The 17,070-nt window shown below is 44.1% G+C and overlaps 1 protein-coding gene across 3 annotated transcripts in view; it reads left to right on the top strand.

The window, feature by feature from the left end:
* The window catches only part of LOC112576901, a 132,705-nt gene that overhangs the window by 70,058 nt on the left and 45,577 nt on the right, over positions 1 to 17,070 (top strand). For all 3 annotated transcript variants that reach the window (XM_025259759.1, XM_025259760.1, XM_025259758.1), the window contains exon 5: positions 15,488 to 15,631. In XM_025259759.1, the coding sequence (XP_025115544.1) occupies positions 15,488 to 15,631 (144 nt within the window). The remainder of the gene's footprint in view (positions 1 to 15,487; positions 15,632 to 17,070) is intronic.

Here is a 17,070-nt window from a genome sequence, read left to right as displayed (position 1 = left end):
TTCATTTTCACCACAAAAACGACACCCAGAAGGAGTGCACCTTCTATATGATCTCATTTTCTGGCTGTAATGTCCTCTGTGTATAACCTCCTCAGCCATAATACGCGCAACAGAAAAGATTCGAGGCAACTGTTTATTTTCAAGTTTTTCTTACCCATAAAACTTTTGCATGTATAAGCGATATATATTTTAAACCCATGTCTGAAATAGCTTGAGATACAAGTCTAGTTCTGAACTCGTGTGGACTATAATTATTTACGACGTAAAACAGTGAGATACTGAGAAGACAGAGGTCGCTGGGTTCACTTCCTGGATTTGCACCTGTCCACATTAATCTTTCAAGCTTCCTGCTGTGAGGCCCAGCAGACACCATCTTGTTTTCCTAAGTAACATGTTGGTTATCAGGGTTCTATCACATCAACCCTAACCCGTTCCTGGTTATCACAAGTTAAGAAAGAAGCGTAAACCTTTTTATCGGTTGTTCCTAATAGGAAAAAAAAAGAGAAAAGGTTTACCGGGAACTTAGTTCTTGCTCCTGATTTAGAGAGAGAAATTTAATAAGTTTCTCGATACCACGACTCTGATGCTTGTCTCCCCTTTGATCCCCCCTCTTCCCAAGTCTCCTGAGTCGTCACCCCCTGGCTTTCTGCCTTCGTGTTCGCGGGCTGATTGGCGACAGGGGGATTTTCCCCATCATTAGCTGTCCGGCAGATAACAACGTCAGGGTCCTGTCCGCGCCTTGTCCCACGTGCTGAAGGGTTGTCCGACCCTGTGGCAGCGAAACGTGCCTCCATAAAGTGACCAGTGTCCAGAAGTGGCTAGCGGTGCCGGATGGTCCATTTCTTCGACGCGAACAATTCCAGGCCTTCAGATAATGGATATTGGTCCATTTTTCGATAATGATTTCAGTAGGGGCTCTCCCCTCCTCTTTCACACCCAAAAAAGTCCATACAAACTTTTTTTCTACGGTGCTGGCAATGCATCTGCTTGTCATTTATGAATATTTGTTAACATATTTTATTCGTCTATGGTGGGTTGGTTTGTTGTCTGGCTTTTAAAGGGATGGCATAAATCTTGGTCAATACTTGTCATTATGGAGACACTTTTACTGATTACTATCATTGTGGTAGCTTTGGAACTGATGCCATCAGTAGTCCGTAAAAAGCGACAAGGAGCTGCGGCAACGGACAGCCTACCGGCAGCGGTAGAGCAGTTGTTAATGGCTAGAGATTGATGACGCTGATCACGAACAAGTGTGCCAGACTGTGGTGACCGCCCCAGCGAAACTGTCTGCAGCAGACGGCGCCACTGTTGCATAGAATGTACGAAGCAGAGGTTAATAAGACTGATCTGCTGTGGCGGTTGCAGTGGTGGTGAGATTGAGCTTTAGCGGCGACAAAGTTCTGCAACTCTAATCTGTTGCAGCGGGGCCGTTTCCTGACACACGGAATGAGCATAACGGTCGGGATTCCCCCAGTGCGGCCATTACGCAGTCCGACTCTGCCGAGAGATGAAATTGCAGCAGCATTTTAAATTGCAGTTTTATGTCGCTTGTCTCTCTCTTTCTCTCTTGCTCGCTTGTGCGTGGAAAGCGTGGAGACTCGGTGGATGTCATTTGCAGACCACCGTCATGGCAAGCTTGAACATAAGGGAGATAACCTTCATTCTTACAGGACCCTGACATTTAACGTTCTTTTGGGCGCACTTTTTGTTTTCGATTTTTGTTTTCCCTCCTTCATCCTTCCGACATTCCGAGGAATAAGCTTTAATCGCTCGGAGGATCGATGCCACACGACACAAGACACTAAGCTGTCTTTTATGTCTGTCCATCCTGTTTTGCTGTTTCCGATTCCGTGGGTTCAAAGTAATGAAGGTATTTGCAATAGCCGCGGTCGTAGCTTGTGGATTGGCTGAGGGTGGGTAGGTGGAGGGGCGACAGAAGGAACACAACTTGGCAATAAACAGTACTGAAGATGTCTGCGGTGTGCTTGGAATATTCCTGCAATTTCTTCTTGATGGCTGACCTTATTCACCTCGTTTTCCTGCCACTTTCCTTACCTCGTCTTAATACCACCGGGTCTGGTTGTCTACATTCTTGATGTAGCCACCATCCACTAGCTTACAGCAAATGTGTCCATGTTTTGTTTCTCAGAAGTTGAGATCTGGGTATAAAATGTACCCAGATAATTCTGCTGTACACAAGTCCCGTTTTCAGTCATTAATTCAGACAGAAAGACAAGGATGGCAGACAGTCCTTTACCATTATTTTACTGGAAACCGTGAGTCAGGAACCTTACCAGTCTTCTGTCAGGGGACGCTACCCATACGCCCCACGCGCTTCCTTCGCCGGCCCCTCGATGTTTTACATTTCCATTCCTCGTCTCATTAAATAGTCTTGAAATGATTGTTTTCTCTTCGCCAAAACGCACATAATTTGTTTTCGTAACTGCACAGCTTAGCCATCTGTTCGATAGTCTTTTAAAATGCATGCGCATCTGACTCCTCCATCGCCCCCAGCCAACATTTTCCCCCCTTTTTTCGCGGGGGACCGAGAGGTTAATGTTCCATGGACCATTTATCTTCCACAGACAGAGCAAAGCGCGGCCTTGAAATCCAGCAGGCTTTGCCCCTCGTTGTATCTTCTGTCGTGAAACGAGGCAACAGGGCAAAGGCTTGTGTGGTGCCTGTGGTTTGCGACAAGTTAATTTTAGCGAGGGCTGTGGGAGGTCACGCAACTAGAGAGAAGGAAAAAAAACCAGAAAAGGAGAAATAAAGAACAAAAAAATTTAAGAAAATGAATGGGGAAAAAAATAAGAAAAGAGGTTTAAAAAAGAAAGTTGCACAGACATTAACACAAGCAGAGACTGGATGCTAATGACACTCGATTTTGTTTGTTTTTTTGTGGGAAGGGGATGGGGGGCAGTGGGAAAGGAGGAATGATGATGGAGAAAGTGGATGTAAATGGAAGGGATGGTGGGAAAGCGGGGAAAGCTGCCATACCGAGTCTAGTGAGAAATGATAAAGATGGCTTCCCGCTCGTCAACAAGTGTTGTGTGCTTAACATTTCTCTTTGTCCATTCCTCCGTTGCATAATTCCTCTACCCCATACCCTATCGAGTTATGCCCTGTTTCGGCTGACTGTATGTGTGTTTGTGTGTACTTTATTCGAAATATAGTATCAACATCCTCGAATGTTTGAAACTGCGGCAGGTCATGTAGCACGTGACAGATAACTGTCATATTTCACAATCTCATGACTTCTCCACACTCTGCGATGTCCGGTGAGAGATGTCCAGTGGCAGGCGGCCGGCTAGCTGATTAGTTGGACACCATGGAAGCGAGGTTAAGTGGTGGTTGCAAGGGCGTCCTCGGCGTCTTTTAAACAGAGGAACTCTTGGCGGAGACACCGCCGGAGGGTACTTGGAAGTCAGCGCAGGGAGATGGCCACCGTCCCAAGAAGGTACCGAAGGGTACTTGACAGTCAGCCCTAGAGACCGACAGCAGGCGGAAAGTACTTAGCAGTCATTTGTAGAAGGGGGTGTAGCGGAGAAGAAGGTCCAGAAGAGCTGTCCCACGGCTCGTAGTGACCAGAAGGTGAGAGCGAAGACTCGCTGGTCAAACACGGGTGATAGGGTGGAGACTGCACAACAAAGAACAGTTGAGGTCTGGAAAATGCAGGACTGTAGCCCAATGTTAACCGAGGCAAAGGGGAACCTGCTGATGCGGAACCGCCAGCAGATGTCATGTGTTTGTCAGGGGTGTCACTAGCGATGACGGACACCCTGTCTTGTTTACAAGACCGAGCGCCATTGAGGGCGTGTCCAGCGTCTTGTCAAACTTGACGGCGAGAGTTGTGGCCAGCCATGTTCGCTTGTCGCCCGAAAACGGTCAGTGCAAGAGAAGACAAACTAACACCAGGAAAACGAGGCTCCCAGGACGCCATTGTATTTTTCCCGCTCGCTTCTGCTACTGACCTGCTCTACACATTCGTGAACCGCTGACCGCGTTTGCCAGTCTAACAAACCTTGACCCCAGCCCAACGTTTAGTCTACGCAAGCATTCTGCCCATAACACAAACATAACACCCCAAACACAAAGCTGCTTTGTGCACACTTGTCATGCAAACAAGTTAACATACAGTCTCAGACACAGTTAACCAACACACAGTCTCCAACACACATTAACAAAGTCCCCTAAAGCATAGTAAAATCCACTCCATTTTATAGTAGATTCACCGGAAGCAGACAACAGTTAAGTTTTTTTTTTATTTTTTTAGATACTGTATTTTTATTGCAAAGAATAATGGAAAAATTAAACATTATGGTCTGCGCATGCGTGGTCCAGATAGGAATCATACACTCGCTTCCGGACCCCTAAGACCCGAAACCGTTTTTTAATCAGTGACCATTCTTTGGAATGTTTGCAACTGCCATATATTAATCTTAGACATGGTAATTGTTCAGAGAATGTTCGGTGTTGTCAGAATTATCACTTGCAATCCTGTAAACTACAATTTATTCTGAGACAGAAGCACGTGACATACGAGTCATCTGGAGCAGAACTTGGCAGAGACACGAGAAGTCGCAATGACTGAGTGCAGCTAAGTGTCCCTCGGGGGTTTCGGGAGGTGGGGATTTTGTTCAGGGAAGAGAAATGATGGTCCTTCGTTTATATCGGTGTCCTGTGGCAACAGCCAATCAGAATTTAGCAGTTTTCTTAGAGAGGCGTGCACTCCAAGAAAGGGTGGGTGGTGTGGCGAACGTATGTGTGACTTGGTTTGTATCGTTCCTTCTCTGTCATCGTCTTCTACTTTCGCGATTTCAGCTTTCATTGACATGGAAAAAGTGATTTAAGTCAAAGAGAATTTCTTAACCACTTTCACGGTTGCCCACTCTTGCCGAAGGTTGTAGGTAAAGGAAACAAAGCCAACAGTTGAAGCAAAGCGCGACTTAGTAGTCTGGTTGATGCACGAAAGGCCATGCACTGTGTTCCTGTGTCTCAGTCTTCCACCGGTAGCTGTGGGCTGGCGGAAAGAACATTTGTCGCCTGCTACTTACTATCAACACTTTTCTTCCCGAGTAAGAAGCAGTAGACAGAAGGGGTGGAGCGTTTAAGAAAAAAAGTCGTTTTCATCATTTCATCCAAAGATGCACAGTAGCTAATCGATGAGCGGCATATTTATTGATTAGCACAGTAAACCTAATTTAATAATTATGTGAGATTTTAAGAAATAGCAAGCTTAAAACAACAACTATTTTTTCAGTGTGTTTTGCCCAATACATTTTATGCACTTAAAATGCGAACAGGCTCCTATTAATGATAGGAAAAATTTCCCCCACTTTTGTGTGTGTGTGTGTGTGTTGGAGAGGGGGGGGGTAATCTTTTCACCCTTTCTCTTTACGCTCATGTCTCGGTTAAAAACAACTGAAGGGCCGACCCTGCATCCTGCTTTAACCACTGACCAGCATGTACTGCGCATGCGCTGAATAATACCCTCATTTGTCTCTCGTGTTTTAAGTGTATTAGTGGTTGAAGAACAAAATGGTGGGAACAGATGGCGTAAGGCCACGCATGGAATGCAAGGATTAGATTAATCTAGTATCTTCGGGGTACATCAGCTGACGGGATGTCGTGCCATCTTTTGTCTGGGTCGTAGCAAGGGTTGGCACTTCAAAGCAAGACAAATGTGTCAAGAATGCAGAGTAAACAGGGTGGCAAGTCGGATGGCAGGGATTGTATGACGGCAGCACGTGATACTGATGGCAGGGTATTATGGAAAACTTTATGGCAAGATAACATGTTGCACTGATGGCAGGGCGTGGGGGCGGGTGTATGGCAAGACAGCACGTTGATACCCGCTGTTTGCGTCTTTCGTTTTCTTCTGTTATCGGGGGATATCTATGCCTGCAGCAAGCTAATATTAGAGACCGCACCACATTATTGCGAGATATTTGTATCCTCCCCCTGTGAAAAGTTTTGCAAATATTATCAGTTTGTCATCAGAGATGATGCGATTTCGCTCCGTCGGATTAAAAAAAAAGTGTCTTCCGCTTCGTGATCCATCTCCGTCACATCTTTTTATTTTTTATATCTCTCTCTATCTATACATAACGAACTTATATTTTCTCTCAATATATTGTTGTTATTTCCTGTTTCTCAATATAAATACGACGAGCAAATCTTTCCACTATCTAAATATATATATCGCTCATGTTTCCTCTCTCAATATGTATATAACGAGCTCATATTTCATCTCATTTCCTCCTTTCCTTCCTTAGTATTATTTTTCATTGTTGGCGCTAGAAAACAATCTTTGGTTGAATGATTATTTTTCGTGTTTGTCAGTAAATCTGTAATATTTGTCTTGCTTATGTCTTCCGTTTTCTTTTTGTGGAAGGGGGCACCATGACCCCACCAATCGCGTAGTCCCAGTTGCTATTTCAGGGGACAGGTCGATTATTGTTATTATATCAGAGAACTTTCTAGCATGGCGCCTAGCACTCGTGGACGTACATTCATCTGCACACACAAACAACTACATGTGTCGACGTTAGACCAAAGTCGTTCTTAGGTAGGCAAAGTGCCCAGTCTCTAAAGTAACCCCCCAAAGTGCCATTGTATTGGCAGCTGCGTTTGCATGTTGATAATAGTTCAGATGTTTGTAACGTTAGTCTCCAGGCTGTTGACCCTAATGGCCTTTAGACTTGGTCAAACATTCGACAAGACATTTGCCCGACTAACGAGGCGTTAAAGTACTTACCTGGACTTCCGTGAGGTTTCACTCAGCGCGTGAGAAAAGACCCAGACATAGTAAACGAGAACCATCAGTGGCGCTGCTTTCACGTGCGCGTGCGGTCCCCTTGTTATCCGCGTGTACTGTGCTGCAGTTCCTCTTATTGTGCTGACAACTTTCCTTACCCCATCTGCATCTTCATATACCCATCCATTTTAATTTTTTTAATTTTTTGTCAATTTGCAACACAGCGCTTGAACTAGACAAAAAGAATTGTGGGAAGACAGGTGCACAGTCAGGCTATTATTTAGCAGTCAGCTAGTTAGCACCCGCCCAGTCTCTCACCGAGGTCGTTGCATGACGTGGCCGAGGGTGGGCGCTGACTAGGACTTCACCCTTCACCCAAGTCTCGATGCCGCCTGCAAGAAAACCGCACTGACTCCCGTGAACCCAGCAAAATGTCGATAGCCCCGGATCAGACCCTGAGGGGGAAGCTATAGTCCTTCAGGGTCTAGCAGCAAGGACGGAAGGCCTTTGGTAGTGTTGCGGGGCACGGCGGGGCTGAGCGTGTACTCATAAGGGATTTGGGAATGGGGTGGGCGGGTAAGTTACAGAAACAAATTTTGCCAGGGAAAAAAAGTTTAGCTTGTTGAGAGATTTTGCTTGGCGGATGGCACCACTGCCATATTTATATCCCTCCACTGTTCACTCCAAACGTCAGGGTTGATGAAATGAGCTGTCAGCCGGTCATGTTACAGGGGCACGAAGGAAACAAGTATTTCACTTTTCGCTGCATATGAATAGGCTTGACTTGAATAAAGTGATCGATCAGAAGTTGACAATAAAATCAAATACAAAACTGTTAGCGACAGAAATCAACCCTGGCAAGGCCAGGTACCCACTACCCAGGCTAGTTTCAGATTAGTGAAAGATACCTGTCATGTAATTTTTAACGCATTCTTTGTAATTTTTATGTTTCGTGAATAATAAAAGAAGTCGTGCTAGTGCCCTCCATCCTGCTTTCAACAGGCTTTAGTGCATATATATTGACATGTACATTGTAATATCAAGTAATAATAAGCACGGAATAAAAATGAGTACAGTTTTCTCTACAGTTTTGAAGATGTCGACAAAGACCCTCTTTTTTAAGTATAAGAGGCTTGCACAACGAGCTGAATAGGAAAAACGACGATGAAAGAAAGATTTTCCGGTTATTTTTACGATTGTGATGTGTCCTAATTTCCATAAATTTTTGCTATCATGGAGGGATTCTTTTAATCCCAATGTGACACACAAGTTGGCTGCAAGAAAGAACGAAATGTTACGCCATCTTGCTTCTCTTACTTTTGCATTTAAAAGGTTAAATGCACGTGGATGTTTTGAAGGCCACAGGAACAGAAATAAACGTGTAACGTGGGTTTAGCCGGTTCAGAAGGGGAAGTAAGTGACAAAGATCTATGTATGGGGCATCAAGTACGACTTGTCAGATGCCTACGAGGACTGGTTTTCTTTTTTAAACATTGCCTCCTTTCTACCTTTTTTAAATAGCCTTCCGTTTGAGGTCCTTCCGCTTTCCCGACTTGAGTGTGTCTGGCACCGCTACAGGCACAACAAGAGAGAGAGAAAGGATGGTGGGTAAGTGTGAAACCGTAAGCATTAGCAGGTCACATGGTCATTTAGCGGACCTGCTATTGGTCACATTATTAAAATGAGCCCAGCTCGATGTAAACGGACTATAGTCTCGTCTTGGCTAACCATCAGAGCCGTCGAAGCTACCCTGGCAGTGGATAGCTGACCTGCGTGACCTTTGAGACTTCATGTCGTCATTTCCGTCTCCTTTTCCAGCCCAGCGACTGAGCTCCTGCGCATCGTTAGAGTGTCGGAAGTCTCGGCCCAGCAGGGTTTTGTATAGCTTGTGCGCTCAACTTTGCTTGACGGTCGGCGGGCCTTTTAACATGTCCAGACGTACCGGAAGTTACGTTTACGCTGCCGGCCTTGCGTCTGTGTGCCAGGATTCTCGGGAGTTACATACCCATGCTAAACGATTCGGTGCGGCGGGTAATATTCTTCTAGACTACTGCCATCCGAATGAATCGAAGCGTACGTGAAAAAAGAGTCTGTAAATAGTTCTGCTGACGTCATGTAATCTCGGGTAAAGCCCGAGGTTCTGCGAGATCGGATTTTGAAAATATCACAGTCTGGTGACAGTCAGCAGTTGCGTGAGTGATAAAAGTACTGCCTTTGTTCTGTCCATCCTGCTTTGAACAGGTTTTAGTGCACACAATGACAATGACCAACTTTATTTGTCCCAGTGGGCGATTTGAACATAGGGACGTGCTCTTGTCTCAAAAGTAAGAGAAATAAAAATAAGAAATAAAGTTCGTTACAAAGTGCAGCATTAGAAGATGTCAGCAGTGAAAAATATGAGCAAATGTTATATAAATAAAACAAAAAAATCTTACGTAAAGAATATTCATGTGCGCACCTTCAACATCACACACACACACACATATTACTGACACTTCATCAAAGGTTGAACAGCTGGACTGCAGATGGCGCAAACGATTTCAGGTGTTTACATATAGGCATGGAATAACGTTTACCTGAGCTTAAAAATACAAATCCTCTCATTACTACATTTTCAAGTATTGACAAAATATGGTAAGCTTTCCTTACTACTTTTAAATAGACGAAGAAAATAGACTTCCATGACACGTTCCGCTTACCGCAGTGTCCATTCCTTCCTTCTTTCCTTCTTTTCCCACTCTCTCACTCGATCGGACCCTCCCTCTGCCTCTCTCTGTCCATTCGTCTCTTTCTTGGCAGCAGAGCAAATGTTGGACACGTCATTGATTTTCATGAAAGTAGGTTCACATCGATGCTGTTCTGAGACGCAGTTCACAAATCCATAGCCTGTGAGCATCCTGAGAATCCTCTCTTTAAGTATAATCCTTATCGAAGTAGCGAAATTTATTGTCAGCTGTAGTCGAAATTTGTCCCTCGACAGACTTTCCTATCCCCGACTCGTGCTGCACTCGAATTTCGCCTTTAAAGCCTAGTAGGGTGCATATTTCTTGTGATAATTTGGTAAATCTTAGTACAAAATACTGTTTCCCCAAATGTAGGTGAATATCTTCTTCTTGTTCCTATTCGCCCCCAGTGGAGCATAAGGCACAAGTAGGTGAATATACTATATTCGAAATACATGCCATACAAACATGTCCATTCACTGAAATAGGACAACAATGGAAGCTTCAGGATTGTGCATGAATACTTTCAAGTTACCAAGGTCTCAGACATTGGGTGACCTGGATCCATATAGTAATTTGATATGATTGTGTTTTTAAAGGAGGCATTACGATTGTGACCTATTTGTATATATAGCGGACTTTGAAGGCATGTATCTCGAAACAAAAGGATGGGAAGGGGGGTATTTACACAAATCTGGGAAAAGAGTGTCTTGTCCAATCACTAGATAAAAACTTGCGGTCCTCCAGTCTTGAATTCAGCTTCACAACACTGTGTAGATTTTTTTTTCTTTTTGTTTAACAAGCAAACGTTTTTGTTGTGAGTTTTTGTATTTTACAGACAAAGGGAAATTGAGTATCCCGAAATGGACGAACAGCCTTAAATCTGCTAGTCAAAAGACTTTTCTAATTTAAAAAAACGTGAATTGCTTCTGTTGAAGATGGCGCCCGACAGGGTTATTTTCGGACGTGCAGTCTGGTCCCGAACATCCATCATGTCGCAGTTGGTACCATAAAGGTCGTGGCTTGTCCGTGTGTTCCAGAGTTTTGGCATCATTGATTGAAGCCTGCTTAGCGCCATCAGTCATTTCCTGGCGTAAGTTAGGTTCTTATCCGGGCATCGGGCTTGGACTGTGCAGAAACCTATTTCAGGACCTAATGTTGGAATCCCTCTTTTGTCTTTATGGGATGTCTGTCTGTAAGTTCTCCTAGAATGATTAGTTTTGGGGTTAAAGTTATTTGTGATATTATTTTTTATTTCGTTTTTAGGTGTATGCGCGTGTGAATGTCTGAATGTCCGTGTATGTGTATGTACTGTCATAAAGATAATTCCATTAATTATTTCTTAAAAGATATATTCGCATCAGACGATTGAGAATAAACATCAAAAGCAACTTGGGATGTTATTATGAATCCTGCTGATTCCTGTCTGTCGATTTATTTAACGCTACATTGGTTATTGTTAACCCGAAATTTTTGCCGCTTTTGATATCTGACCGCCTGTGTCAGTCACCCTCGTGCTCCTCGGCATCCTTGTGCACCATGATAATAAAACGAAAAGAGAAGAAATAATAATAATAAAAAGATTACCCCGGGTTTTTTTTTTCTTTTGTGAGGCACGCATGCTCATCAGCACTAACCCAGGCAACTTCTATATCCTTAACTAATGTAATAAATAGAACGTGAAGACAAACTGAATATTAAAATCATTGACATGATTTACCACTAAATGTTTATGAGTAATACAGGACGAAAAGGCTGTATAATTGCTTAGTACTGGTCATTAAGTCGAGACTTATAATCAGGCAGGGACACATCCTCATCTCGTGCAAGGATATTATTTATATAAACAGGTGCTGGTTTAAAAGTTCGATCTCGACCCTGTTCTCATTTTTCTTGATTACCCTGGTTTCCCACTGTTGTTTTCCTCTCGTAGGACTTAGCTATGCTGGAAGGTAAGGAAACCTCGTGGTCGGCAGGATACCCTAGTCTTCACCCATGACCCCTGGTGAGCATAGAGACTTGGCATCAAAGATTCTGGAAGATTCACAGGGTGGGTTTCTCGACTAGAAGGCCCTGGCCATTGTGCCGCCGCACGAAGACTTAGCCGCTGCAGTGCGCTGTGCTGCAAGTGCGATTGCTGGTACCGCCTGCTTGCTGCAGGCCAGAGACCAAGTACCATCTCTGCTCAGCGATTCCCGGAAACGAGGCCGTGGCTTTGTAGAGTTAATGTAGAGACCGTGGCTCGGTAGAGTTAATGTAATGGCCGTGGCTGGCGGGACTCGGTAGGACGCCTAATAGGCTAATGCACAGAAGGCTAATGTCTTGCCGCTTCCATCACGAGAGGTGCCGGTACTGGGGTCAGCCTCGTCCCTTTTGTGCTGGTGTCTGGTAAGTAAACTTCAGCGGCACACGTCACGAGATGACGTTGGATTGGTGCCAGAGAGAGAGAGGGAGGAAATGAGAATGGCATTGTCAGGCAAGCTGTGCTTCCTTTGTACATGCAACCATCGCACTGAAACATGTTTAACCCAAACGCACTTCAATACAAACATATTTCAACCAAGAGAGGAATAAAGGAAAAAATATAAAGTATTTATTCAATGAGTTAGTTCTAGAGATAAGGCAAGCTGACCATTTGTGAAGAGAGAAAAGCTCATCGCAGTTCTGTAACTGGCGTTGATTTTGAATTAGCTACCTTCTATAAAAGCTTCCCTGCTATAAAAGCGACCTTGTTTACTAACTAGCCAATTACGATGTTACGAGGTTGCTACACACACCACAGACTGTGATACCCCGAGCTCTCTGGCGATGTTCCGACGGTCAGACGTGTAACATTATCGTGTTATACCCCAGATAGCGTGTTACACCATCAGCCACCCTCCAGCCTCTTGCCACCCGCTATCCGCCTCTGGTGCAGCTGACACAAAGACACGATAAGTAACAAGAACTGTGCGTGCGTGCGCGTGTGCGTCGTTTTCAGCAGATAGGCTGCCCTCTCGTGTTCTCAAACGAATCCAAAAAGCCATCGCCTGCGTCTAGCCTCAAAATCACCAGCTTGTCAGAGTCGCTTATCGTTTCTACTTATCTGTCGGCTCAGGTAAGCGTCTGTGACGGGACGTGCTTTTGCGGAGATCGGCTGGACCTGGCTGGCGCGTGCACTCCGATAAGTCCTTAGCCCCCCATAGGGGGATCAGCGGGTAATAGCGGCTCGTGGTGCAACTTCCTTGAAAGTGTTAACTGCAAGAGGTCGTCACCCTCAGAAATTAATCCCTGGGCTTTTGATACTGGCCCTAGACTCTTACCGGGGTGCACTGCCAGCCTTGCAGCGTTGTACGAGACTGAAGAAGAGTTGTGTGGGTAGGTGAGTGGTGAAAGGGAGGGATGCGGAAGAAAAAGAGAATCTCTGGAAAGCTTTAGTCCTAATCCGCTAAAAAAAAGTGCATGCTAAAACAGTAAACAGGCCTAATTCGCGGATTGCTGTTAATAATAAATGCCACTCACGTTTTCGGGGCTGGCTGTTGTAGCCTCAAGTTGCTGGTTCTGCATAAAACCCCTATTCTCCTTTCCCACCCCTACGTGCTACACAAGGCGATGTGTGTTTGACCTTTGACAGAGCTGCCTGTTCTCTTCCTTCACCTTTTTGACTAGCCATGTCTAGTATGATACTTGTCGCTGCGGCATAATCATTTCAGATTCAGATCTTAATACGACTGTCAGTTTCTCTTTGTGCGTGTTTACTAACCGCACAGTGTTGTTGTTTTTTTGTTTTGTTTTGTTACCTTAAGGCTGTGTTACAAGAAAATCAAAAGCCAGTTTTTCAATTCAGCGTTTTCTGAAACACAAGAACAGTTTTGAAGACTGTTCCCTAAAAGGATTTTCTGTTTGCAATGCCCCACAGACGAATGCGTTTTGAAAATGCATCCTGTGACGTACTCACGGAGCAGCCTGGTGTGTCGTGATGTCACAGACAACAGAAACGTTTGAAGATGTGACGTACTGTTATTGTCGTGTGAAATTGGACAGAATTTAAAGCGTGGCGTCGTTGTTTATTCCGATATTGGAACTATTAACTTTCTCAAACATGAGTTCCACGCAACATTAAATAAATAAGAGGTAAAATCATCGCTTAAAAGTCCAAGCAGTCCCGTGGTCTGGGTAGCCAGGTGAAACTATGCGTTGGAAAACACAATGGCGACGCAAAACAAAGCTGTCGGTTTGTTAACAGTAGGCGCCCAACGCTTTTCATCTCTAAGACTCGAGAGCTGTCGTTTTCTAACTTTCTGCTTGTGCTGGTTACCTGCGCTGTCAGCAGTGAAACAAGGTGATAATGAGCTGCTCGAGTTACACTCCCTTCACACGGTTTCGCTTTTGCTTCGCGATGATTGTGTACAAGTCGGCATGGATGCAGGGTGCGGGTTTTGGCTTTAACTTGTGTGGAGGGTATTTTGAGGTTAAATCTGTATGTATAAACGCCAAAATAGGCAGAAATGATAAAGTGAAAATGCCAAACAAATTTCAAACTTGAAATGCATGCGTTAGACATTTTAAAGCATGCAGAGAATATGTGACCACAATAGAAATATACATATACGTAGAATGGAAGTGTTTTCCCTGTTGATTGATAACCAGTTTCTGTTTCATTCTATGGTATATACGTTTTGAGTTAAATGACTTCATGTGCACCTGTCACATTTCAGGAATTCATTATTTTTAATGTGTCAGGGAGGCAGGTACTAATGTTAAACCTTTTATTTACATGTCATCGGCAGCAGAAAAATGACAAAGTAGCGGGCCCCGTAGATTATTGATAAGAGTCTACTGATAATGCAACAGTTAGCATCTGCATTGTATACAAGACACTACAAAGGCACGTACCATGTGCTCTCTTTGTTGATCACTTTATAACGACGCTATTCCTAGCCTTATGGTAATTCTTCTTACCTTGCTTTTTGACCCTCTGTTTGTTTGCTTATTTATTTCTCGTGGAAATTTGGCGTTGCTTGCTTATGCTATTACCGGTTTGTTTATTTATTTATGTAACCAAAGAGAAGATCCAAAATTCAAACTTAAACTTCTTTAAACTTTTGCACCTCTCCGTTTATTTATTTAAGCGGGAGGAAATCAGAGCATTGTTACTCCTTGAGATCAGGGTTTGGATTTGTCCCCCTTCTTGCAAATTGTTTTTTCGCGGGAATTTGCGAAGACAAACTTAACGTGATTTTTAATCTCCTGAGAGAGGAAACCGTCCTTCTCCAGGCCTCGTGCAGATATGAGCATATATTCTACGTATATCCGCATGGTGTCGGTGATTTGTCATGACAGACCAGCCACTGCCTGGAGTTCAGTGTACTTACTCTGCAACGACTCCCTCGTGGATACTCGTTCCTGCATAATAGGGCGACGTAGCTGCTTCAGCACTTGTGGCTGCTGATGCACGTTTGCCTCGTTAAAAAAAGAAGGAAAGAAAAGTTGATGTGGTTGTGTGTGTGTGCTCTCCTTCCCTTTTCCCACTCACCACACACACACACAAATCTTGATGTTTGAATCTCTGTTTGCACTATTATCTCACTCATGTTACGCTCGAGCTCTGTGAGTAGACCTCTCTATTCTCTTGTGTCCCGCACTCCACGTTAACGCTTTTGTGCTGTCAGTCGTGGAAAAAAGATTTTTTTCCTTCTCTCTCCCCCTCCGCTTTTTAAACCCCTTTTCTCTCCACCTTTTTATGTAGCTTCCCCTCCCCTCAAAAAAAAAAAAAAAAATTTGTAGCATCTCTTGGCTGCTATGAAGCTGTGGTGCCATGTTTCAGTGCGTTGACGTTCTGAAATGCTTCCATCATCCTTGTCTTAGTGCCGTGTTGAAGTGCTCTTTTCATCACTACCTCAGGCAGATGAAATAAATTTCTTCCACGAAACGGAGAGCTTTCCCCCTTACCTTTCGCGTGGTGGAAAGATAACTCTTATGAGTTTTCTACGTGGCTTCTCAAGGCGCTTATTCTTTGTTGCAGATTATAAAAAGTTCGGGACGTGCGGGTCCAGCTTCCAGTGCGACAACGAGAAGTGCATAGAGGAAACACTGGTGTGCGACGGTGTCGACAATTGTGGCGACTACTCCGACGAGGCAGCGGACGGACGCGCCAAGTGCCGAGAAGGTGAGTCAGTACTTGAGGGGCGATTTGTCTCCCATTGACGTTAAGATGACGTATATCCGGCACTTACGCGTGTGTGATGATGTAAATCTTGGACTTACGCATCTTTTATGACGTAAATCTGGTGACGCCTGTGTTATGACGCACATGTCGTGAATTGCTGAAGTGAGTTTTGACAACCAACAAGCAGCTAGACGTCTGCTACTCGTTGACTGCAGCAACCTGAGGTCTGTACGATTTGTTTGTTAAATCGCGGTTAGGTGGTGCTCCCAGCTGGCAATGTCGAAAGTCACTGCAATTTTTGGGGATGGTAGGCATGTCCTGTCAAGGGAGTTACTTTTGTGGGCTCCTTTCAGGTTGCGGATTCTGTACGTTTGAGTGCAGGACAAACAGGAAGATGGCGACCTTCGTTGTTACAGCCAACAGGCTTCTAAATGCTTGTATGTGTGTGATGATGAGTTGTGGGTCCCGTTGGTGTTGATCTGAATAATGGCTAAGAGCGCACAAAGGTGTAATTTATGCTGTTTGTGTGGGTGTGTATATAAATGGTTTATAGCTATGCCTAATTGCCCGCAGTGACAAAGTTGCATTGTATTGAATTGTGTTGGTTAAGTGCTTACCGCAGCTCTCCATTTTATGTCAACATGAGACATCACACCTGTTTACAGGGTTTTGCACTTTACCTGTTTGCGGCATACAGCCCTAATTGCACAATAATGTAACCCTAGCTGTTAACGTCATAAAGCTTTTTCGAATAGAGCGTAGATGCGAATTGTTGCTGATGATGCCCTCCTAAAAAACACCCAGCACTTATCCCATTACATTATTATAATTTTGACCTGTAATTGTGTGAGAGAGAGAGAGTGGGATCGCCCCAGGGACGAGGTGATACTTCAGAGTGTAAGCAGGAGGCAGTTTAAGCATAGTTTTGTTCTGTGTAGCGTTAGCGAGGATGGAGAGGAAGGGGGAGAAGAGGAAGAAATATACCAGCCACGCCACCTGGCGATCATTGGCGTTTGTGAACCCTGCTATCTTGCTCCTTGCGAGTCTCTGGGCCTTGTGTAACTATGACGACCTTTCTTTCGCTGCCGCTGTTGTTTATGAGCAGAATGCTACTATTGACGAATAACAGTCCATTATCCTCTCTCCTTGTCGCTTTGCTATCTACATCGGGGCATTTAATGTTACAGGCAGACGGTGGTGGGGAAGTATTCAATATCAAACAGTTTTCTTGCTGCTTGCTGTTCAGACACTTGTTTCTGTAATCAACGACCAGTCTTTAAAATAAATAACTGTCAGTATTATATTTTATCTAAAATAATAATTTCCCTAAAAATACTATTTAAAATATACACGTTATAACATTTCAAACTTTATTATAATAGACTTTAATGAACTCACATAATTTGTATAAGTACTGTAATTTGCTCCTACTTGATGCA

Source organism: Pomacea canaliculata, linkage group LG12 (assembly GCF_003073045.1).
Source record: "Pomacea canaliculata isolate SZHN2017 linkage group LG12, ASM307304v1, whole genome shotgun sequence".
Lineage (NCBI taxonomy): Eukaryota > Metazoa > Mollusca > Gastropoda > Architaenioglossa > Ampullariidae > Pomacea > Pomacea canaliculata.
Note: the sequence above shows the minus strand (reverse complement) of the source record. Positions and strands in the feature narration are given on the sequence as shown.